Raw genomic sequence first — 21,302 nt, 5'->3', positions numbered from 1 at the left:
ATGCCTAATAAAGCCAGAAAATGAATTTTTGTCGAATTCGGTTCAAAACGGTACAAGTGGCGCCATCTAGCGGCGAGCGGCGGAACTACGAAAAACTAAAATTTCGATTTTCTCAAAAACTAGGGACTTTTCCGAAATTCTGAGATATACGAATTGTTCCTTATCGCCTACGGAATCGAACGAGTGTAATTATAGCCCGCTAGGACCATTATTAAAGAAAATAGAAAAATAGCCCATTTCATGGACTAAAAAATTGCCGTCCATCTAGCGGCGAAAGTTGGAACTACAAATATAGAAAATCTCGATTTTCTCAAAAACTAGGGACTTTTCAGAAATTCTGAGATATACGAATTGTTCCTTGTCGCCTACGGAATCGAATGAGTGTAATTATAGCCTTCTAGGACCATTATTAAAGAAAATAGAAAAATAGCCCATTTCATGGACTAAAAAATTGCCGTCCATCTAGCGGCGAAAGTTGGAACTACAAAAATAGAAAAACTCGATTTTCTGGAAAACTAGGCACTTTTCCGAAATTCTGAGATATACAAATTGTTCCTCGTGGCCTAAGGAATCGATGGAATACCATTATAACACGCTAGCGTTATTAATAACGAAATTAGAAAAAAAGTATAATTCATGGACTTTTTTCGATTAGTTCCAACTTTCACCGCTAGATGGACGCCAATTGTTTAGTCCATGAAATGAGCTATTTCTCAATTTTCTTTAATAATGGTCCTAGATGGCTATAATTGGATTCGTTCGATTCCTTAGGCCACAAGGAACAATTTGTATATTTCAGAATTTCCGTAAAGTCCCTAGTTTTCGAGAAAATCGAGATTTTCTATTTTTGTAGTTCCAACTTTCACCGCTAGATGGACGGCAATTTTTTAGTCCATGAAATGGGCTATTTTTCTATTTTCTTTAATAATGGTCCTAGCGGGCTATAATTACACTCGTTCGATTCCGTAGGCGACAAGGAACAATTCGTATATCTCAGAATTTCGGAAAAGTCCCTAGTTTTTGAGAAAATCGAGATTTTCTATTTTTGTAGTTCCAACTTTCGCCGCTAGATGGACGGCAATTTTTTAGTCCATGAAATGGGCTATTTTTCTATTTTCTTTAATAATGGTCCTAGCGGGCTATAATTACACTCGTTCGATTCCGTAGGCGATAAGGAACAATTCGTATATCTCAGAATTTCGGAAAAGTCCCTAGTTTTTGAGAAAATCGAGATTTTCTATTTTTGTAGTTCCAACTTTCGCCGCTAGATGGACGGCAATTTTTTAGTCCATGAAATGGGCTATTTTTCTATTTTCTTTAATAATGGTCCTAGCGGGCTATAATTACACTCGTTCGATTCCGTAGGCGATAAGGAACAATTCGTATATCTCAGAATTTCGGAAAAGTCCTTAGTTTTCGAGAAAATCGAGATTTTAGTTTTTCGTAGTTCCGCCGCTCGCCGCTAGATGGCGCCACCTGTACCGTTTTGGACCGAATTCGACAAAAATTGATTTTCTGGCTTTATTAGGCATCAAAACGGATCAAACCCTAATAGAAATTTGTTTCTAAATGCCTCAGGAACCATACTACGTCGTCAAAGTGCCGAAATATTGCACTTTACATGTGCAGTAGAATTGACATAGACGGCTCATGTACGTATCGCAATGCTGACACAAAATAATTAATTACTCATTACTAGAACATTATTTATGAACTTTTATGATTGAACCATGTAAATAATGCATTGCTCACCATTTTTTAATCATAAAAGTTCGTAGACTGTGCTCAGAAAGTGAGTAATTAAGGATTTTGCATACTCATATCCGTGTAGACTTTAATGCAAAATTGAATTTGCTCGCGCTTATGTACTTGACTTTTCAACTTTTTTGTCCACGTTTTTCTCTTGCACTCAATCAATTACACCGAATGATACGTTTGACTATTTTTGCTTTAGCATGAAATTTACTCGCTCGCTCAACATTGTTAGGTTAGGCGCGGAGCGCCTCAATCAAACAGACCTAGTTCAACATGTGTAATACCTACCAGAAATGGCTGGAATACATAATTATGTACAAATAAAACATTGTAGTAAAGTATTTAGGTTGTTTAGCACAGTAAGTTTCACATTCTTTATGTTAATCCAGTTGCTGTATATTGTATTTACATTTATAATCTTCAATTTTAATCAGAAGATATCAACTAACCTAAAAGCTCCCACGCACAGTGACATAATTGGACCACCCGACCCAGTTTCGAATTTAAGACCAATAATATACGCAAAACCTAAAAATGAAAGCAATTTGGAAAAGAAGTACAGAGAGGCTAGAGAGGATACACAACTCTGGAATGAGAATTTCTGGAGGAAGCATAATATGAGTTTTATACAAGTATATATAACATCATTTATGTTAGGACTATTACCAAGAATAATTTAAATTTTACAAAATAAATTTTACTGTAGGAGCGGAAACAATTTCAAGAAGATCTGAAGGCACAGGGAAAGCTATCAATTACTGCAGATGATATGTCAATATTCTATAAGGAATTTTTAGACAAAAATTGGAAGACTCACTTACATTACAATATTGCATGGTATAAAAGAAATATTAAATTATTATTTCTTGAAATAGGAGTAAGAATATCTAAATTAAAATTTAAATAATACAGAAATATTCAGTGAACATATTTATATAGATTAATTACATTATTTGCAAAGATAATATAGGTGAATAATATTTAGTATTAGTCAATGTAGATCCCTCAAATTCAAATTTTATAAACTTTCATTCCAACACTTTCAGCATAAACATTATAACATAATTTTATGATATATAAATTACATAATATAACCATTTATTTTTTTAATAAGGTCTTGCAGTACCTGGACATATTTGACTTTTTAAATATTCTATTTCCTGCTCTTTTTTATTAACAATAGATTCCAAGTATCTATACTGCTGTCTTTCATATGCAAGTTTCGTCTGATATTGTTTAAAGGACTGACGTAATTTTTCATATGCAAATCTTGCAACTGTTAGTGCTCTTTGTTTTTCTTTCTTCAAATAATCTATTTCATTTACTAATTTTCTACATTGCTCACATTGTGACTGATATACTTTACTTAATTTACTCTCAGTTTTATCCAGTGTTAATTGCAGAGATTTATTTCTCTGTTTTTCTTCATGCATTTGTTCTTTGAGTTGATCAAATTCACATGCAACTAGCTGGGCCATTTCTTCACTGTCATGTAATAACTAACAAAAAATACTTATTATTAGATATATTACTTCACACTTAACATATGCAATACCTTTTTTTGTTTTGAAATAGTTTTGTTCTGTTCTTCTATGATTTTTTCTTTTATCCTCATATCAGAAGAATGGTTTTCTGTAAGAGTTTGTACTTCTTCTCTAAGGCACTCACAGGTCTTTCTCTCTTCACACAAACAGTATTTCAGCTCTTCTACTTCTTCTTGTAGTTTGTTAACACTTTCATTACTTGATTCTAACATTTGTGTTACTTCTGATAATTCACTGCTCTGTGGATCAATTATGAGGTATAAAATCAAGACGAAAATATTTTCATTTATTGCTTACTTTTTCGTGTAATTCCTTATCCTTTTGTTGCAATGCATGTTGCTGATTATTACATACACAAGTTACTTCACATATCCTTCTCTTTTGTATCTTAATTACATTTGTAAGTTCTGTAATCATATTCCTGAGTTCTGTTTTTTCAGTATTTAAAGCATCTTCTTTTTCTTCCGCAGCGTGTTTCATTCGATTCAGTTCTTGTTCAACTTCTTCACACCTTATATGATTGAAGCATGCATTTTAAATCTGAAGCGAGCCTTCAATTATATTTTATAGAAATAAATTTTCAGAGATATATGTTCAATGAAAGACTAACAAATATTACCGTTTAGCTTCTACTTCCGAAAAGGATTGTAATTGAACTCTTAAACTATCGCGTTCTTGCGATAAAACGGTGTTTGCATGTGCAACTTCAATTGTTTGTTGCTGAAATGATATTTCTCATATTAATGAAAATTATTTTTATTTTATATACGTACTTGTAATCTTGCGATTTCGTTCCACAGTTCTTCTTCTCGTGTTCCTTTAATTAATTCTATTGCTTGCTGTCCTTTAATTAAATTTGTTCTAGCTCTCGATTCTCTGACTGCAAGTTGAGTTTCTTGATCCATTGTTTCTACTGAATCTTTTAAACAAGCTGCCCTTTGTTTGTCTTCGAGACATTTTAAACTGCAGGTCAGAGCCTTTAATTTCTTTTCTAATTCTTTGTTACGTGTTTTTTCATTTAAGAGATCCTATGAATTACAAATTACATAAGTTTTCAAAAAGTACATAAGTAGTAATTTCTTTTGAATAAAACCTTTTGGATTCTCTCAAATATTTCTTTGTCATTTACGCTTGGCAGGTTTCTATATTGAACAGTTTCTATAGTGGAATATATTTCTTGTAACTTATCAGTTTCTTCAGTAACATCTCTTTCTGCTTCAACTTTAGATTTTTCTTTACCCAATACCGCAATTTGCATAATATTTACATTAGAATTATTTGTACTTGTTTCCATATGAAAATTATCTTTTGTAGGAATGGTTTGTTCACTCTTCTCTTCATGTGTATTAACCACTTTATCGCTAACATATGTTTTATATAATTGTGAATTTAAATTTATTTGATTAGATTTATTTGCTGTTTCCTGCATCTGTAGATGGTCTTGATTAATTGTATTGATACTTCTTGACACTTGTATATCATTTTGTAAATTTGTCTGAACTGTTAAAAAAGATTGTATTAATATGTAATATTTATTGCATGAAATGATGAGTATACCTTCAGCTAGTTTGGTATCTCTACAGACAATTAATTTTTTACGTGTTTTGCATGTTCTTGCATTACACAATATCTTCCTATTACTGTCACTGTGTAAAATGCATTTATCATTATATTTATTGCATTGTTCTTTTAAACATAAAAGGCGATGGGCGCATTGGTACACTTTACCAACATTGAATAAACTACACTGCATGAAATATTTTATTTTTTAATATAATTCTTCTTAAACATACAACATGACATATTTACCTTCTTACATGTTGCAACAGGACATATGTTACATTCTTCTTCCATTTTTTGTAATTTAGAAATAACCATAAGCTGTTGATTCAAGCTATCTAAACGTGTTGAAATATTGCACATTACAAATTTTAATTAACACATTTAAAATATTAGTCATAATATAAATTTATATCTTCTGCAGAATTCTAAATTATTGACATCCATTAAATGATGTAGTGAAAATATACATGTGAATGAAATTTTGCATTGATTGCCTTCTTTTTTTTTTGTTTATGTAACCTTTTGATTTACTATGAATTTACTTTTACAAAATTGACTTATATGCCTACTATAATAATGTTAGCAAATATTTATATACTAATGGAAGAATTAGATATTTTAAAGTAATATTCCTTGTGCAATGAGGCTATTCAAACGGAATAAATCACATTATATATCCTGGAATATTTTATTTCTATGGGGTTTTGGATTATGGATAGCTTTGTGTACAAATAATATGTATTTCTCTGATATCTTGGCACAAGAAGGTAAATTTTGTAGATACTTTCATGCAATGTATTAATTAATTAACAATTTTAGGAATATTATTTTATCAACTAAATTCGAATTCTGGTATTCCATATAATATTTCAACAAAACCAGAGACTATTGAAGATATATTACACATTATGGTACCAAATACTTTTAGCAGTGTTGCACTAGCATCCAGATCAGTGCTTGAATATACTGATATTTTTATAATCATGTGTTTTATGATATTTTTTATATGCATACAAGAACGTATAAGAAAAAGGATAGTATGGAGTGATATGTAAGTAAGAATTTCATTGTGCAAAAATTTAATAATATATATTTTTCCATTTATTTAAGTTTCTACAGAAGACAAAAATCTTCCTTAATTATCCCATATTTAAATTCTTTTGTGAGAAAATATAAAAATATTAAGAGTTTTACTAAAGAAATAAACAGTAATGATCATATCATTTTACAATCTGAAATTCTTGTAAATTCAGAAATTAATGTGGAACAAAAAATGTTGTGTTGTTATCAAGCAAAAGATGAGAATATTGGAAAGAAAAGTAAAAATATACTGAATTCGGATATAACCATTGTACAAAACAAAATTATCTTTCATGGCTATACATTACTGCTATTTAACAGTTATGAACTGTATCGATATTTCAATAACCAACAATTGAAGAATACTTATAACTTATTAACAAAATATTCTGCAACTCAGAATTCACAATGTGAGGAAGAAAACATAAAATCGTCAAATGTAAAAGTTAATAATCATCCATTAGAAAGAAATATCCAAAAAGGTATCATTAGTTCTTCGCCAGAATTTAAGAAATTTCTAGAAAACTTAAGGAAATCTCAATTGTTTCATCCATTCATGCTAGAAGTATCTACAAGTTATACTGTTTCTATAACATCCTTTTATAAGTAACTGCTTTATGAGCTCTACTTTAAATAAAATATCTTTTATTCGAACATTAAAATATTTATAGTTTGAATGTTATTAAATGCAAAACTTTATTTTAGTTTACACGTATATTGTAACACAGTATGATTATTTTGTACATTCGTATATTTCAACCATAGATTGATGAATGATGTCAAATTAATGGTTTTTTATTTCAATACACGTTACAATTAATGCTTACAAAAATAAAATTGTTCCATGAAAACAATTTTCATGGAAGGATGTGTGTATAAAAGAGATAAAAATTCCAAAATTGATTGTCCGATTATATTAATTTTTTTTTTAAATATTTGCTAACTAAAATGGTCGTTCGCAACTCCAATTTAACTTAATGAAATAATATATATTCAATTTTGTTGTGAAAAATATGCTTTATACTAATTATTTACACTTTGTACCACTTTAAGGAAGTATAAAACATAAAAATATCTTTGATGAGATTAATTGTTACAAATTAAAAATGCAAAATAGTCTTAAAGAAGGCTAAGAAGATATGAATGGCTGCTTTGATGAAACATTATATGCTGTTTTGTAGAATAGTTCGTGTCCGTTTTACATTACCCGTTTTACAACTATTCACGTTGCTAGCAAATCTTAGTGAATTTAGTGTTTCGTTGTAACACTCGTCTAAGGGCGATATGTTTAGCAACATTAAAGTCTTTGAATTGCCGCCCAAAGACGGCATTAATAAATGAGTTAATTTCGAGTTTCTGTAAGGAATATGTTCCTGCTTCTTCAAAAGCGCAAGAATAACGTTACCTAAGTTCGCCAGCGATTTGTTAATATTTTTTGTTTCCGCCATTCGTACTGATTCTTCGCCCTTTAATCTTTCAGAGCCTGCTAAATCAACTAAGTTCAGATTTCCTATAGAAATTTCTTCTTTTAGCCGATGTGTTCCAATGAGCCTTATCCTCGCCACTGAATGTGATCTTGACGATCTAGAAAATTACATTATATTCATAGATTTAATATTCATTATTTTTATATCTGTGAACTAGAAATTTACCGCTCATTCGACTGGGTTGCCGCAACTGCTCTGTTACGTTGCGCTGTTAGAAGACATTCATGCAACTCCTCGGGACTGTGGATTTCTTCAATTTTGAGATTGCTGACGTATAAGTCGTGCCCTTTACTGTCGGCCATTCGGATTTCGTGCGTTTTTTGTTGACAATCAAGCAAATCAACAATATGTTCATTGTAAATTTCAAGAAAACTGGCTTCTATTTGATACTCCCACCCAAGTAATTGAAACTGTTTCATTTCTTGAAATATATGCCGTACCTGAAGGAATAGCAAAGATACAGGATAAACTGTATATATTTTAAGCAAAACATAAATTGCATGGTATTTACCGTTCTAGGTATCATGCCTTCTGTTTCACTACCCGGTATACCCTCCATAGTATATGTTTTACCAGAACCAGTTTGGCCATATGCAAATACACAAACGTTGTAGCCTTCTAAGGCAGACTGAACCAACATAGATAATTCTTCAAAAATGTCTGCCTGCTTAGCTGTTGGTGGGAAAACTTTATCAAAAGAAAATTCCTGTCGAGTTCCTCTTAGTTTACCACTACAACTAAGTGCATCAGAACCATCAGATTTTCCTACTTCAATGGTACATTCATCTACGAAGTTCATTAGACACAATCTGTGAACAATACATAAAATTACTGTACACAATTACTAAGAGTGAAAATGTGCAACATTCCAATGCTATACATACGGTTTTCCAAGTTCATTTGGAGTTCTAGGACGCACTCTACAAAATACCCTAATGTTTCCTTTTAGCTCTTGAATCGCGTTGTGTAGAACTCGACGATCTTTGTCCATTGTATGAACCAGTGATTGTAGCTCATTTTTAACTGTAGTCAATTCTTCATTGATCTTTACCTGTGTTTCTAGATTTGTTTCTAAATCTTGTATTACTGACTCATGTTTTGCCAACAATGCTTCTTGAGATTCACATTTTTCTTTAAAATGTTGCAACTTGTTTGAGACATTTTTGAAGGATTCTTCTGACTCTTTCAAACGTTTAAATAAACCTTCTCTTTCTTCTTGTACTTTATTCATTTCTACTTTCAGTTCCTTCAGTTCATTATCTAATACTTTATTCACATGTTCAAATTTTTCTGCTTTTGTTTTATACACGTCCTCATTTGCTTTCAAGCTATTTATTTGTTCCTGAAGTTCATTAAACTTTAATGTAGTTTCATTATATTTTTGTTTCATATCGGACAAAGCACTATTCGTGTGAGCCAATCTACCCTTTAAATCCCACTTAGAAGGTTTAGCAGCAACATTGTTCTCAGTCCTTTTAGTTGTATTTTGGGTAGATCTGTTGGTGACATTATTTGTTAATCCATTACCAGACTTTTGAGTAGTTGCTGTAGGTTTAACAGAAGGCTTAGTAAATGGTCTTTTAGCTTCTCCATGTGTGACTGGAGCAGTTGCTGGCCTTTTCACAGCCCTTGTACTTATAGATGCTAAAGTTTTTGATCTAGTAAGATTTTGTCTTACAGGAGGTTTATTTTCATTTGTACATTTAGCATTCACATTCAATGTACTCTTAGCCTTTTTTAAAGTATCAGAGACCCCATTAGAACTTGTATGGGGTACATGATCTTTTGCCGCTTTATGATCTTCCATTTTTATACTTTTTGTACTGATTGTTGGTGGTATAATAATCTTTGGTTTTGGTAAGCGTGACTCCATCTATTGAAAACAGTTATTTATATTAATATAAGGATGATTATAAATTACATTTGAAATGTTCAATTAAATCCATGCATGCACCTCATACATTCTAGTACATTACTAAACCAAAACTTTTCTTATTGAATTATCTATTCCTTTTCTACTATTCATGCTTTCTCCACCCCTGAGTACCAAAATAAAATCAAGTTCAATCTTGTCAAAGTAAAATCTATATTTTCTCTACCCAAAACTGCATAAGAAATATTTAAAAAAATACATATAATGGCAATAATGAAATAATGTTACTTATATACTAAAAATCAGTATAATATACTTCGTTTAATGTTCGTAAAATGAAATATATATACGAACAATAAAGACACACTCCAATAAAACAAACCTTGTTGACTAAAATGATACAAGCAACTCCGTAGTCACACGTCTATGAACTATTTTACCGTTAAATTACCTAATATTCTCATACAAATAAGTTCACTTAACATGCGAATGCATGTTTCCTACTATATTTCAGTTATGATCTCCAAATAAACACAATTCTTGTAAAAAAACAGCAAAAACGTTGTCTATGAGTTCTTAATGGCCGGACGGCGGTTAATAACATCCGATTGCATCCGATACATTTGAACTTGAATTTGTCTGAGCACAGCCAATCAGGGAGCTGCAAATGTAACAACCAATCCTTCAAAGAGTACGAAAACTTCAGCCAATCGCAATTCTTCTTTCATGAAGTTAAATTGACAATCTTTTGTCACGTGTTTTAACAAACCGTTTTCAAACTAACTATGGAATAAAACTTCTTTTCTTATATATTAAGTATTCTATGCATTTCTGTAAGAGTTGTAAAACAATCTTGAGACTAAATATATTATTTGAAACAATTGGTTTGGTAAAAAAGGTAGAGTAACTTTCATGTATCTCATTCGCGCAACGCGACTAACTGCAGTAAGTACCCCACCCTTTGATATTTCCCCACTACTACATGTATGATTTTGTAATGCAGGTTACTGCAATACCGAGGGAAATATATGGAAAGTTTCAGGAGATGCACTACAGATGGCAAAAGTTATCGGCGGACACGTTGTCATACAAACTTCCACAATGTCCATTTCTGCGCATGCGTTCTGTGTCGACAGTAAACGTTTCGATTTGCGCGGAAGTAGTGTGACAATAAGTTGTTGTACAGTAAACTGAAAGTACCTGAAAAGAAAGACAAAAATGTCAGGAAAATCGAAAGCATTTACTAAAGAAGAAGAACTCCTTCTTCAGGACTTTTCACGGAATGTTTCAACTAAATCTTCAGCTTTATTTTATGGAAATGCTTTCATCGTGTCAGCGATCCCCATCTGTGAGTAGAACATTAAGAAAAATTTATGAAGATAATGTGTAATCACTGTAATGTTAATATTTCTACATTCCTTGATGAATTTCAGTGCATGTTTCTATCATGGTTTCGAAAAAAAAATAATCCTTATTAGGAAAATATATTTTTTTTAATTAACCTGTATCTTTCTGTTACAGGGCTCTTTTGGAGAATTCATCTGATTGACATTTATGCTAACTTAATTTCCTTCGTTCTGGTCACATTAGCAAGCACATATGCTCTAGCTCTTGCATACAAAAATACAAAATTTGTTCTGAAACATAAGGTACTGTAACTCGCATATATTTTGTAATACATGAATTTGAATATAATTTCTTTGATAGATTGCTGTAAAAAGAGAGGATGCAGTAACAAAGGAAATGAGCCGCAAGTTGGCAGAAGATAAGAAGATGAGCAAAAAAGAGAAGGATGAAAGGTAATTTCATATGTTTAATTTTAATCATTCTGTTCAGATGTATAATACAATTAAATTTCCAGGATTTTGTGGAAAAAGAATGAAGTGGCTGATTATGAAGCAACAACTTTTTCAATCTTCTACAATAATGCCTTATTCTTAGCTCTTGTTATTGTATCTTCATTTTATATTCTAAAGACATTTACTCCAGCAGTGAACTACATACTTTCAGTAGGTGCAACAAGTGCATTATTAGCACTACTATCAACTGGATCTCAATAATGTATAAGGTGTGGGATATGTGACTTTAATCATTTATTTCACCAGACAATTCTGTGTGACTGCAATTGTTTTGATGAGTGAATGAGTATATGTAATAAATTCAATTCTATTTATACAAATTTCAACTATGTATATCATTTTTAATACCTTTGAATTGAAACCATTCTTGCAAAATGTTTACACCTTCATTTAATTTCATTTAGAAGACATTGTCTTATGGAAACATAAAATTCTCATTTCACGTCCATTTCACATCACTCGTTCACTCAGAATTTTAGTCAAATCAGCTGGGGAAAACAATCAAACAAATCATTTGACTAGGAAAAATGCACTTTCTTCACAAAGCAAATAGCTATGATAATTTATACTTATCGTATCTTTCAGATCATAGTTTATTATCGTTTGTAACTATCCGAATATTTTTATGTAAATTAATTAGATCGGTGCTACCGCAGATTTATAATGGATCATAGATTGTAACCCATTATATGCGGTCTAATGCAGACCATTCTAATGCTTTATTTGCTTGTTTAAGTTGGAGCTATGCCAGTGTATAGCTTACTGAAGGAAAATCCCTCGCCAAATTGTATATTCTATTCCTGTACAGAAGTGAAAATGCAAACATTCACTTACATGATACTAAGGTATTATCACTTGCATCATTCATACTTAGATAAACTCGACAGTCTCTTATATGGTACTCTTATTTTATTATTTTCAAAATACATACAAACTTTAATTGCTATGAATGGTAACAAGATTCGCAGGATAAGTTTACCCAACACCATTAAATAGCTCTGTATATTTTTGCAGATTTTCATAATATAAGGAATTCGCATTGGCACAAATTTACTCGTGCATTTGGCAGAGATATATCAGTTTCTTGGTTTGATTTATACCACCGCGTGATATTCGCGTAAACCTGACAATTTTCTCAGATAAATCGGGGTTCGATTATTACGCAGGAAAGATTGAAAATTGGAGTCTAAATGTCGTCTGAAATCTCACGTTGATTTTAGCCAGACTAATGCTTAATAATTACTTAAATTCCTGATAAATAACAACACATAACGTTTACTTTACAGCATGGTACTTAGTCGCATAAAATTTGGGCCTTCTCCAAAGGTGTTTATCCTTTTCTAGACATCACATTACCTGTACACATTGCATCAGTCCATCAAACACATCACACATATTCATTGTTTATCATTTACTCTGTTTTGGATGAAGAAATTGTTAAGAAGAGAAAATAGGATTTATATTTAAAGGACTCCAATGAAATAAAAATATAAAAACAGTAGTACACGATATAGTATCGTTTGTTTACTGTTTTCTGAGGCGCTATTCAAGCAGGAAAAGGTGTTTTGTTGGCAACTATCCACCACCCACATCTCTTTGTTAGTCCTGATGATTTTGAAACAGCTTGTTCACGCCATTAAAATCCTGGAAAGCTTTTCAATTTCTGTTTACCAACGAAGACAATTGTTTCTGCAATTTTGACACTGAAAAACAGGAATTTATAGAGGTAGTATTATTTAAATAACTAAAATCGACTCTCACAACATATCACTAATACAAATTAAGTTTTTAGCATGTATCCCATGCACATATCTTTGGATTTGATCTTCAGTTTGACATAATTTTTTGAAGCAATTATGTGTGCGCACATCTGGTAATTATCATAAAATATTAACAGGAGGTAAGATTGAATTCGCTAATAGTTAATGATTTTCTGAGCGAAACGTTAGACCTGTATTATTGTTTCTTTTGTTACCATTAGATCTTGTCTCAGCTCCAAGCAATAAGTCTTGCGTAGATTTGACTAACGTATGTCTGAGTTTTACTGTCGTTTACGCAGGCTGTAGAATTTTCATTCTCTATTTTCGTACCAATGTAACGGTGTCGTTCATACCCAAAAAGACGTACTCATGATTACTACGCATAGTCGCTTCAATGAACGAATTAAGAGTACCTTCAAAGATGTATCTTATAAAATATTTAGATGTTGATTTTTCAAAAGTATTTAGCTAAAGTAATTTCTTCAACGCCATGTTTATGCATAATTCTAAAAGATAACATTTTAGGATGAAGCAATGGTCAATAAGGAAAAGCAGCTCGTGGTTGATGAGAGAAATTGGAAGTAAACATGAAATCTGGCATAACGAGAGGAAACGAACTGGAGGCGAAACCAAAAACACGTCCCTGGTTTCAAGCCCCGCGGTAGTGTCTGCATCCCAGAAATAGCGCAAGCGCCTTTCCAAAAGCCATATGGCCTTTCGCCATAAGTGACTCCATTGGTTGTACGTGGTGTGTGTACACTCACATAACAATGCAAACTACACAACCATCAGTGTGTGAAAGAGTAGTTGATTTCTACTTTCAATTTTGAAGTTTGATGATTGTAAAAATGAAGTTTTTGCAAGTACAGTAATCATCGGTAGACATCATCAGAAAGTGAGCTGGTTTGAATACCAATGAACACAATACATTGAAAGAAATCAAATTTTAGTCGGTCCAAATTTGAAAGAAATACTTATGTAAACAAACAAGATGGCTGTCTTCTGACACATCGCATCGAATTTCTTTTTTAACAAAAAATTTAATGATTTCTTCACTGATGTCAAACCAGCCAACTCTTTACTGGAATAGCATGATACCCTGGAAATGTGATTATTAATAATTAATCACTTCTGGAAGGCATAAAAATGAAATTGTGATTGACATGCTCAAAAGTAGTTCCATGTTTCTCCGCTAGTAGCGCCTGTGACATATGTTACCCTCAGTATCGATAAATATATAATCAGCTGATAAATGTAACAGCTTGTAGCGGCTAGGTATAGCATTGCGCATGTTTACATAATTCAACCAATCAGCTGAAGGTCCGTGAGTACGTCATGAACAGGCGTCAAATATAAATAGCTAACTTATCGTCTACACAAAGTTAATTAAATTAACAGGTAAATTATAATGTTCCTGTAAAACTAAATTAGAGATAGGCAAGTATAATTCTCACAAGATAATAAGAAAAAGGGAAAATATTTAAGTATATGAAGTTTAACGTTCATATCTTAAATTCTATGAAACTTACTTAATATTTGTATTGCTTTATTTTATATCAATTTTTTTATTTTTGTATTACGTGTTTTAAAGCTACACGAGTAAATTAAAATAGCTAATTATATTTGGCGCCTATTTATGACGTTATGAGAGGCTTCACTTGATTGGTTGTTCAAACTGTTTTACTGCGTTGTTGCCATACTTCCTCTATTCACTATTCTGTTCATTAGATAAAGTTCAATAAGTATTAATGAATAAACATGTTAAAAAAGAACAGCTTAAGTGAAAGAGGTCTGAGAATGTGTACTAATGCATGTAACGATGAAACTATTGTGTTCATACTTCTAATAGTATTTCTGTAATTAATGAAATCACAAATGGACTACTTGAAATTGAAATGCAACTCCAAGTTTGAATTCCTTTAAACTATCATTTACCGCCAAATTGTAATAGATATGGCAACAGCGTTTTAAAGGATAAAATCTGGCAACGATGCCGCCGTGCTTTTTATTTGTCATTCTATACGATGACAGAGGTAACAGGAAAAGAGCAATTTATCTCTTGGCCCGTAGCAAAGGAGGAGCTTGCGATTGGCTGGAGGTTGCGGGGTGTGGTACGGACCCACCACGCAACCGCTATATCGCCCTATCCGAATATTACCGCGACGATAGCCGTTCCTCATGACAGTGTTCGACGGACGGCAAAGCTTCACCATACCATACACGATTGTTTCCATTACCAATTTCTTCTCGCGATTATTGTACAGACTATACACACTCACGTACAACTAGTGCTCTTTAAGTAACGTTTATTAAATTAAAGAAAAAATAAGAAAGTAGAGAAAAGAGAAGCGCGCCACCATGGTATGTTCTATTGATGATATCGTAAGTCGTCGCCCTGGTAAACACACACGTTTTCCTACCTTGTATAATAGGCTGTTTATTTATTGTATTTTTTCTTTGTCTCTCTATTTTTCTGGTTCGTTATTGTGCCTCGCCTTAACTATCTTTGTCATTTCAATCTGTTCTTTATGTCTTCTACTGCCACTTCTTTTGGCGTGAGACATTCAAGGCAATGAATTAATGTTGCAACACGTTGACTGCTATGGGAATTATTAAAAATTGAGTATTTAACTATTTCACTGTGGTGTTTTCTTTGTGAACTGGATTACTATAACAGTTTCTGTCAATCACAGTGAAAGGATCAACAGTGTAATTAATAATGCATCTGTAAAATAGTGTAACAGTGCTATTAATCATAATTATTGTGTCAGACAACGTGTTTAATGGAGATGTACACTGCTCAAATTTAGTAGAAGATCCACATGAATAGTTCTGATAAAAAATTTGAATGTTCATAGAACATGTGTTACATTCTCCACTTATATGAAATATTAATTCATTCCTTCCTCGTGGAATGCTTGCATCCACTGTTCTCTTTTTTCATCATTTATTTTTCTTTTCTTCCACTCTTTTGGCCTGCAATTTTCTTTCACATTTTTTTTCTTCTTAATAACAGTGGTTGTAGTTTAACTATATGATCGCTCCAGAGAATGCGAGGTCCTGGAAACGTGACTGTTTTTTAGATGGCGAACTTTCTCAAGCCTCTTTTTTCCCCATCAATTCTATTATATTTAATTAATAGCATCCATTGTAATGTTCAGTATCGAATAATTTCGTTGCAAAATAAAAGTCGAGAAAAGAGGCTCGATGTCTGATTAATCACAGACTTTTCTATTTTTTTTTTGGGTTGAATCAGTTCCAAGGGTCGCACAACTCGGGACAGGTCGTTGAAATTCGATCGCACTTGCAAGTTTCTGCACTTAATTAAATAACAAAGACAAGAATGGTATTCTAATTTAAGAAAGAATGCACGAATTCTTTGAAGTCACTGGTTAACAATGCACGTCTATTGGCAAAAGAAGTTTCTTCGACTCTCAATCAAATTAATTCGTACTTCGTAATTGCTCGTCGATTCCCAGATTATTTAAAATCGATATTCAGTTTTTAATCGAATGTTTTGTCGAATGTCGATGAAACCAAAGCTCAATCCAGTTTTGTGTTCACAGGCCGACGAACTTCCCCCTGAACAAATTGCTGGTATGTAGTCGTAATTGAAAATTGACCCGTGATTGTTACTAACAATATTGTCCAGGTCCACCCTGGCTTCCAGTTAAACCAATGACTTAATGTTTGATTCATTAAAAAAAATTAAAGGTTCTTCCAAGATGCAACGATCGCTGTATTTAACAGGATATACTAGTACAGCTCTTCGCCTCGCCATTCTTGGCTTTCCGGTATTTCGATCGTCGACGGCGAAATCGTATCGTGTTTACTGGACGCAACTAAATTTAGTCCACTCTCTGTTCCGTCGTTTTCCTTTTCGCTTCTTGACCCTATCGTTAGCGGTGTCAGATCACGTGAACCATGTTCAATCTCCTATAACCGAATTTTACATTTATAAAATTGTTTATAAAAGTGTAGACATCTGGATCTGATACGTACCATACATTTTATTTAGTATTTTCAATATATGGGACAAACTTTCATGCGTACTTTACCAAAGAATGTTGTAATCCATAGGGATTAGGGTGACGCAGAGTATATCCATGTTAGTTTAGGCTGGCGTACAAGAATTACCTCAACTTCAATGAATAAATTGACCAGATCTTATGTATCTGAAAAAGAAATTATTCTATTACTACATATATTTCAAAACTTCTTTTAATTTATTAAATAGAGTTTGTTAAATAATTTCTAAAGTAATATTACTTCTCCTATTCAAGTTTTACAATCTTATAAAGTCTGAAGACATATGACTTGGCTCTTTGCTTCTCAATAAATTAAATTACTGCAATTTCTAATAAATTTGGCGGGATGACAGAGGTTATATACATGAAAGAATGAAAAGTATTTCGCTGTACATTATGCAAGAAGTCTGGAAGAAGGAATTAAAGCAACAGAAAATAAAACAGGTCAAATAAGTTATCTTCGCCCATAGAAGCCACGTTCTCTCAGAGTTTATTTGTGCTTCCATTCGATCGAGGGCAGCCAGCTGCCTATGTATAGCTACAGAACCGTCTTAGCCGTATGATGAGGAGGTATCGCGTGACGATTCGATCATCGGGAATCGGATCGGTAAAAATAGAGGAAGGATTCTCCAGTGGGAAGCAATACGACGATCGAAAAATAGAAGCTCGTAACGCCCCGCCTTACAACGTTTATAATTTGTAAACGACATTTATCTTTCTGCGAATACGTCTGAACAATGAAACTTTGAAGTGGTAGTTTTCTTCTTGGATCTTGGCAAAACATCTACGGCGCCTCATGCTCAATTAACATTAATAATGATACAAGATATTGTGTAAAGATACATAAATGACTCGACGACAAATCGTCAGAATTGACGAGTCGATGAAATCAATTGGACGTTGCGAAATAACAGATGAAAAAATCGAGGAGGAACCTTTTGTTAGCTTTTCCCAAAGATACTAAACAAATTATCCAATAAATTACGGTAAAGTTTCATCGCGAGGATCGCTGGTCAGTCGACAACGATAAATAAACGTTCTAACCAGTGTGAACGATGTTGCACCGAGCCAAATAAGCTTCGAGCCAGAATCGTGAGGGTGCGGAAGGGCATTAACATCGGATTCTAAATTTGGATCGTATCGTAGACGATCTTTTAACACGGCTAATTTCTTCTCGGAAGAGATTTTCGTTCCTAAAAGGATTTCATCGGACAACTAAAAATATTAACACGTTGACTATCTTATATTGTTAATATAATATTATTTAAAATATTTCTTTTTAATGATTATATTTGAGACATCTTCCATGACAGTCAATGTGTTAATATTTCATTATTAATAATAAACCAATAACCACATCCCAAATAATTGTGTTCTACTAAACGTGTTTGTTTTTCTTGAATCTGTGTTCTCGAGAAAGATGTTGGAACCTTGTTTTAGTCCTTCGCAAAGCGTTCGACAGTTTCGACAGGGAGAAGAGTGGCAGCATTCCCACCGACATGGTGGCTGACATTCTTAGATTGATGGGTCAACCTTTCAACAAGAAGATTCTGGATGAACTAATTGAAGAAGTAGACGCTGACAGTAAGTGAAACGTATCAAACATTGGTCAGACATGTCTGAAATAAGCAACCATTATGAAGAAACATATAATATAAAAATATAAAGTCAAATACTGAAGTTGTGTCAATAAGTATTGATTAAAATTTTTAAGACTTTCAGTTTACCTAAAACTGTGCTTATGTTCTGTTCAACTAAACTTGCTGACAAAGTTCTGTTATCAACTTGCAGAATCAGGACGCCTTGAATTCGAGGAGTTCGTTACGTTGGCCGCTAAATTCATCGTTGAAGAGGATGCCGAGGCGTTGGAGAAAGAGCTTCGGGAAGCTTTCAGGCTCTACGATAAAGAAGGTATGATTTAATTTTAACAAACCTAAATCTTGCGACTGTTGGCATTACTAAGATTTTTGTGTGAACTAGGTCAAGTATCTTGGCTTTGTTAATAGTGTCAATTGTCCACTAATGGTATAATGGTTACTGTAAATGTGAAGATAAAAAATTCAAACATTTGAGAATTTGTATATATGACTTTCTAAATTTTTAGTATTAGATATATGAAGTGCTCTGCATATCTAACTACCCTGATCTTTACCTAGTTACACCAATGCGTCAATCTCTTTATTCCACATTCCTATTTTCTGAATCTTTACAACCACGTGGTCATTGCACAACAGTGACATTAATAGTGACGACATGAAACCGTGGCTATTGTGAGCTCCAGAACTGGAGAGAAAAACAAGGCGAAACAAGAGTAGAAAGATATATCGGCTGGCCGAGAATAGCTGGTTCCGCGAATCAGCCGCGTAAAAGCAGCCCGTTTCGCATGGGAATGAAAGCCGAGCGAATTCGAGCCACAATGAGCATGGCTGGGCTGACAGCCAAAAATCGGTCAACCATTTCGTCCCCGATGCCTCCATGAATTACTATCGAAAACACTTTTTGGACACGCTTAATGCGACTGTGCATTTAATCATGTTACACGAGCCAGTAAAAACCAAAATGGCGTAAAAACCCTATAGTATATTCTACAGTCTGTAGAGTCTGGCAATGTACTATATAGTGGATCCAATTTTGGAGCCGCAAAGTTTTCCACTCCTCTGTCTCCCTTGCATATGTGCTCTTTCTCAAGAGACTCCTCCCATGAATCTACAGTTCAATATACATTTAGATTTGTTATTATAACGATTTAATGAATTTTATTTGAACATTTAATTTGTAGGAAATGGCTACATACCCACTACGTGCTTGCGTGAAATCCTGAGGGAACTGGACGACCAGTTGACTGATGAAGAACTGGATTTCATGATCGAGGAGATCGACTCTGATGGATCTGGCACTGTTGACTTTGATGGTAATCTTTCTGTTGAATGTTTGACCATAGTTAGTACTTGGTTTTTAACAAAGAAAAATTTGTTTATAGTTAACAATAAGTAAGTCTTTCCCAACACTCGTGAATCGTCTAGCCAAAGTAGAGAGGTGTTAACAACGTTCCAGTATCAAAAAACATTTGTCCACATCCAAACCTTGGCATGATAAAATTGCATAAATGATCCAAGTTTCCGCATGAGAGAACTCGACTTTCTAATTCCGGGTTTTGCAACCAGCTACACCCGCATCTCGTTCCAACTTCGATATAGAAATCTTGGCATTTCTCCCCTTCTTCCTCATCCGCCAGGACATCGAACAACCTGCAAATTGGTCGGTGTTTTATCAACGGTGATTTACTACTTCATATATCGTTGCTAGTCATAGCAAAACAGAAGTACTTCTAAATAATAAGTCAGACGTGTGATATAATTACACTTCTCTATTTATGTTGGAAGCTCGACCAGTTTACTGACTGACTACTTGTTAATACTTCCCTTATGTTTATATTTAAATTACGTGCTTCTCTTCTTAAACTTTCTTCAACATTTCTTTCTTCGTGTGCCAGGGTTCTCCCAAAATAAAAAGTTTCCTTAACACCAAAATAGAAAGTTTCCTTAACCTCAACTTCCTTGACCAAGTAAAACTTAGATTACATCTGTGAATAATATAATAATTAATGTATAAATTAATTTTATGATTATAATTCTGTTGTAGAATTCATGGAGATGATGACCGGAGAATAAACCCAAATGTGCCAGTGTTTCGCTCGACTCAAAGACAATATGTGCGACGGTCACATCTTTCAACTAATTTTTTCTGCGTGTCTTCTAAAGTAAAATCAAAAAAAGCAATGCACCAGAACGGAGTGTATAAAACATACAGAAAGTCCGTCACCTAACATGACGCGTCTTTGACAGTTTGTTCAGGGGCAAGCTCGTCGAATCTTGAAATGGCTTCAGCGTCACAACGATCGCCTCACAGCAGATTATTTTCCTGTCTCTTTCATAAAAGAGTGTCACAAATTAATTGCAATCTTGTACACAAGTCGTAATTGTTGTAATCACATTAATTGTAAAAAATAACGAGTCATGCGTTCCGTACATGTATTTGCATCACGCCTGCTAAGTTTTTCATGGACAGTATTTATTTGTTATTAATAAAACACCACCGAAAATATTGTTGCATTTTTATCTCAACTCCTAAAACCTTACTAAATAAGTAAAGCAATTATTTTGTTCGGCTAGACTTTTTATTTCTTTAACATTTGATTCATAATCACAATAATTTGAGATTTCTCTGTAATTGACACTTTAATAGTCGCAAACGTAACGCAGTGTAATACTCTTAAAAAAATATAGTTGCTAGCAATAGACTAGAAAGTTCGATAACTATATAATATTAGTGGCACTAATAAACTTTAAAACT

General features: G+C 33.1%; 6 protein-coding genes across 16 annotated transcripts; 4 read left to right on the top strand and 2 right to left on the bottom strand.

Moving 5' to 3' along the window:
* The first annotated feature begins 1,495 nt into the window (after positions 1 to 1,495).
* Positions 1,496 to 10,473, top strand: Coa8 (Cytochrome c oxidase assembly factor 8). Of its 5 annotated transcripts, none has more exons than XM_076537037.1 (5): positions 1,496 to 1,652; positions 1,955 to 2,114; positions 2,190 to 2,387; positions 2,462 to 2,592; positions 10,306 to 10,441. In XM_076537037.1, exons 2-5 carry the CDS (start codon positions 2,049 to 2,051, stop codon positions 10,439 to 10,441), a joined length of 531 nt encoding a protein of 176 aa, XP_076393152.1. In that variant the 5' UTR covers positions 1,496 to 1,652; positions 1,955 to 2,048. The 5 variants fall into 5 exon arrangements, with proteins under 5 accessions (XP_076393152.1, XP_076393155.1, XP_003705746.2 ...); XM_076537040.1 differs by having other exon boundaries at positions 1,497 to 1,652; positions 10,339 to 10,473; XM_076537039.1 differs by having other exon boundaries at positions 1,507 to 1,652; positions 1,988 to 2,114.
* Positions 2,862 to 5,234, bottom strand: LOC105663271 (uncharacterized). Of its 2 annotated transcripts, XM_076537031.1 has the most exons (8): positions 5,109 to 5,234; positions 4,857 to 5,046; positions 4,393 to 4,799; positions 4,073 to 4,327; positions 3,919 to 4,019; positions 3,597 to 3,810; positions 3,311 to 3,538; positions 2,862 to 3,254 (listed from the first exon to the last, which is right to left on the bottom strand). In XM_076537031.1, the coding sequence occupies exons 1-8, from the start codon at positions 5,220 to 5,222 to the stop codon at positions 2,862 to 2,864; spliced, it is 1,902 nt and encodes a 633-aa protein (XP_076393146.1). In that variant the 5' UTR covers positions 5,223 to 5,234. The 2 variants fall into 2 exon arrangements, with proteins under 2 accessions (XP_076393146.1, XP_076393145.1); XM_076537030.1 differs by having other exon boundaries at positions 4,393 to 5,046.
* On the top strand, positions 5,501 to 7,185 carry LOC143265362 (uncharacterized). Of its 2 annotated transcripts, none has more exons than XM_076537032.1 (3): positions 5,501 to 5,629; positions 5,682 to 5,913; positions 5,973 to 7,185. In XM_076537032.1, the coding sequence occupies exons 1-3, from the start codon at positions 5,503 to 5,505 to the stop codon at positions 6,550 to 6,552; spliced, it is 939 nt and encodes a 312-aa protein (XP_076393147.1). In that variant the 5' UTR covers positions 5,501 to 5,502; the 3' UTR covers positions 6,553 to 7,185. The 2 variants fall into 2 exon arrangements, with proteins under 2 accessions (XP_076393147.1, XP_076393148.1); XM_076537033.1 differs by having other exon boundaries at positions 6,116 to 6,244.
* On the bottom strand, positions 6,722 to 9,896 carry LOC100881903 (protein claret segregational). Of its 2 annotated transcripts, none has more exons than XM_012291063.2 (5): positions 9,754 to 9,896; positions 8,314 to 9,302; positions 7,941 to 8,238; positions 7,595 to 7,869; positions 6,722 to 7,526 (listed from the first exon to the last, which is right to left on the bottom strand). In XM_012291063.2, the coding sequence occupies exons 2-5, from the start codon at positions 9,300 to 9,302 to the stop codon at positions 7,106 to 7,108; spliced, it is 1,983 nt and encodes a 660-aa protein (XP_012146453.1). In that variant the 5' UTR covers positions 9,754 to 9,896; the 3' UTR covers positions 6,722 to 7,105. The 2 variants fall into 2 exon arrangements, with proteins under 2 accessions (XP_012146453.1, XP_012146452.1); XM_012291062.2 differs by having other exon boundaries at positions 9,685 to 9,826.
* On the top strand, positions 10,395 to 11,487 carry LOC100882011 (translocon-associated protein subunit gamma). The gene is made up of 4 exons (XM_003705700.3): positions 10,395 to 10,650; positions 10,824 to 10,951; positions 11,010 to 11,101; positions 11,164 to 11,487. Exons 1-4 carry the CDS (start codon positions 10,521 to 10,523, stop codon positions 11,360 to 11,362), a joined length of 549 nt encoding a protein of 182 aa, XP_003705748.1. The 5' UTR covers positions 10,395 to 10,520; the 3' UTR covers positions 11,363 to 11,487.
* A 1,862-nt stretch (positions 11,488 to 13,349) lies between these two features.
* On the top strand, positions 13,350 to 21,053 carry TpnCI (troponin C type I). Of its 4 annotated transcripts, none has more exons than XM_076537034.1 (7): positions 13,350 to 13,381; positions 13,447 to 13,582; positions 16,488 to 16,518; positions 18,390 to 18,533; positions 18,741 to 18,860; positions 19,729 to 19,860; positions 20,592 to 21,053. In XM_076537034.1, exons 1-7 carry the CDS (start codon positions 13,365 to 13,367, stop codon positions 20,618 to 20,620), a joined length of 609 nt encoding a protein of 202 aa, XP_076393149.1. In that variant the 5' UTR covers positions 13,350 to 13,364; the 3' UTR covers positions 20,621 to 21,053. The 4 variants fall into 4 exon arrangements, with proteins under 4 accessions (XP_076393149.1, XP_076393150.1, XP_003705732.1 ...); XM_076537035.1 differs by lacking the exon at positions 20,592 to 21,053 and adding an exon at positions 19,930 to 20,198; XM_003705684.3 differs by lacking the exons at positions 13,350 to 13,381; positions 13,447 to 13,582 and adding an exon at positions 15,053 to 15,303.
* The last annotated feature ends 249 nt before the right edge of the window (positions 21,054 to 21,302 follow it).

The sequence above is a fragment of the Megachile rotundata genome, chromosome 11 (assembly GCF_050947335.1).
Source record: "Megachile rotundata isolate GNS110a chromosome 11, iyMegRotu1, whole genome shotgun sequence".
In the NCBI taxonomy this organism is placed as follows: Eukaryota; Metazoa; Arthropoda; class Insecta; order Hymenoptera; family Megachilidae; genus Megachile; species Megachile rotundata.
Note: the sequence above shows the minus strand (reverse complement) of the source record. Positions and strands in the feature narration are given on the sequence as shown.

Bases quoted from the DNA above. Each gene is read 5' to 3' on its own strand.
- Coa8 (XM_076537037.1), top strand. From the start codon at position 2,049: ATGGCTGGAATACATAATTATGTACAAATAAAACATTGTAGTAAAGTA. The intron at 2,115-2,189 runs GTAAGTTTCACA...AATTTTAATCAG, and splicing joins TATTTAGGTTGTTTAGCACA to AAGATATCAACTAACCTAAA. The intron at 2,388-2,461 runs GTATATATAACA...ATTTTACTGTAG, and splicing joins ATAATATGAGTTTTATACAA to GAGCGGAAACAATTTCAAGA.
- LOC105663271 (XM_076537030.1), bottom strand. From the start codon at position 5,222: ATGTGCAATATTTCAACACGTTTAGATAGCTTGAATCAACAGCTTATG. The intron at 3,539-3,596 runs GTAAGCAATAAA...ATTGATCCACAG, and splicing joins ATAAGGAATTACACGAAAAA to AGCAGTGAATTATCAGAAGT. The intron at 3,255-3,310 runs GTATTGCATATG...ATTTTTTGTTAG, and splicing joins CTATTTCAAAACAAAAAAAG to TTATTACATGACAGTGAAGA.
- LOC143265362 (XM_076537032.1), top strand. From the start codon at position 5,503: ATGAGGCTATTCAAACGGAATAAATCACATTATATATCCTGGAATATT. The intron at 5,630-5,681 runs GTAAATTTTGTA...TAACAATTTTAG, and splicing joins TGATATCTTGGCACAAGAAG to GAATATTATTTTATCAACTA. The intron at 5,914-5,972 runs GTAAGTAAGAAT...CATTTATTTAAG, and splicing joins AGGATAGTATGGAGTGATAT to TTTCTACAGAAGACAAAAAT.
- LOC100881903 (XM_012291063.2), bottom strand. From the start codon at position 9,302: ATGGAGTCACGCTTACCAAAACCAAAGATTATTATACCACCAACAATC. The intron at 8,239-8,313 runs GTATGTATAGCA...TATTGTTCACAG, and splicing joins CCAAATGAACTTGGAAAACC to ATTGTGTCTAATGAACTTCG. The intron at 7,527-7,594 runs GTAAATTTCTAG...GTAATTTTCTAG, and splicing joins GCAACCCAGTCGAATGAGCG to ATCGTCAAGATCACATTCAG.
- LOC100882011 (XM_003705700.3), top strand. From the start codon at position 10,521: ATGTCAGGAAAATCGAAAGCATTTACTAAAGAAGAAGAACTCCTTCTT. The intron at 10,651-10,823 runs GTGAGTAGAACA...TTTCTGTTACAG, and splicing joins CGTGTCAGCGATCCCCATCT to GGCTCTTTTGGAGAATTCAT. The intron at 11,102-11,163 runs GTAATTTCATAT...TTAAATTTCCAG, and splicing joins AAAAAAGAGAAGGATGAAAG to GATTTTGTGGAAAAAGAATG.
- TpnCI (XM_076537034.1), top strand. The intron at 18,534-18,740 runs GTAAGTGAAACG...ATCAACTTGCAG, and splicing joins TGAAGAAGTAGACGCTGACA to AATCAGGACGCCTTGAATTC. The intron at 18,861-19,728 runs GTATGATTTAAT...TTTAATTTGTAG, and splicing joins CAGGCTCTACGATAAAGAAG to GAAATGGCTACATACCCACT.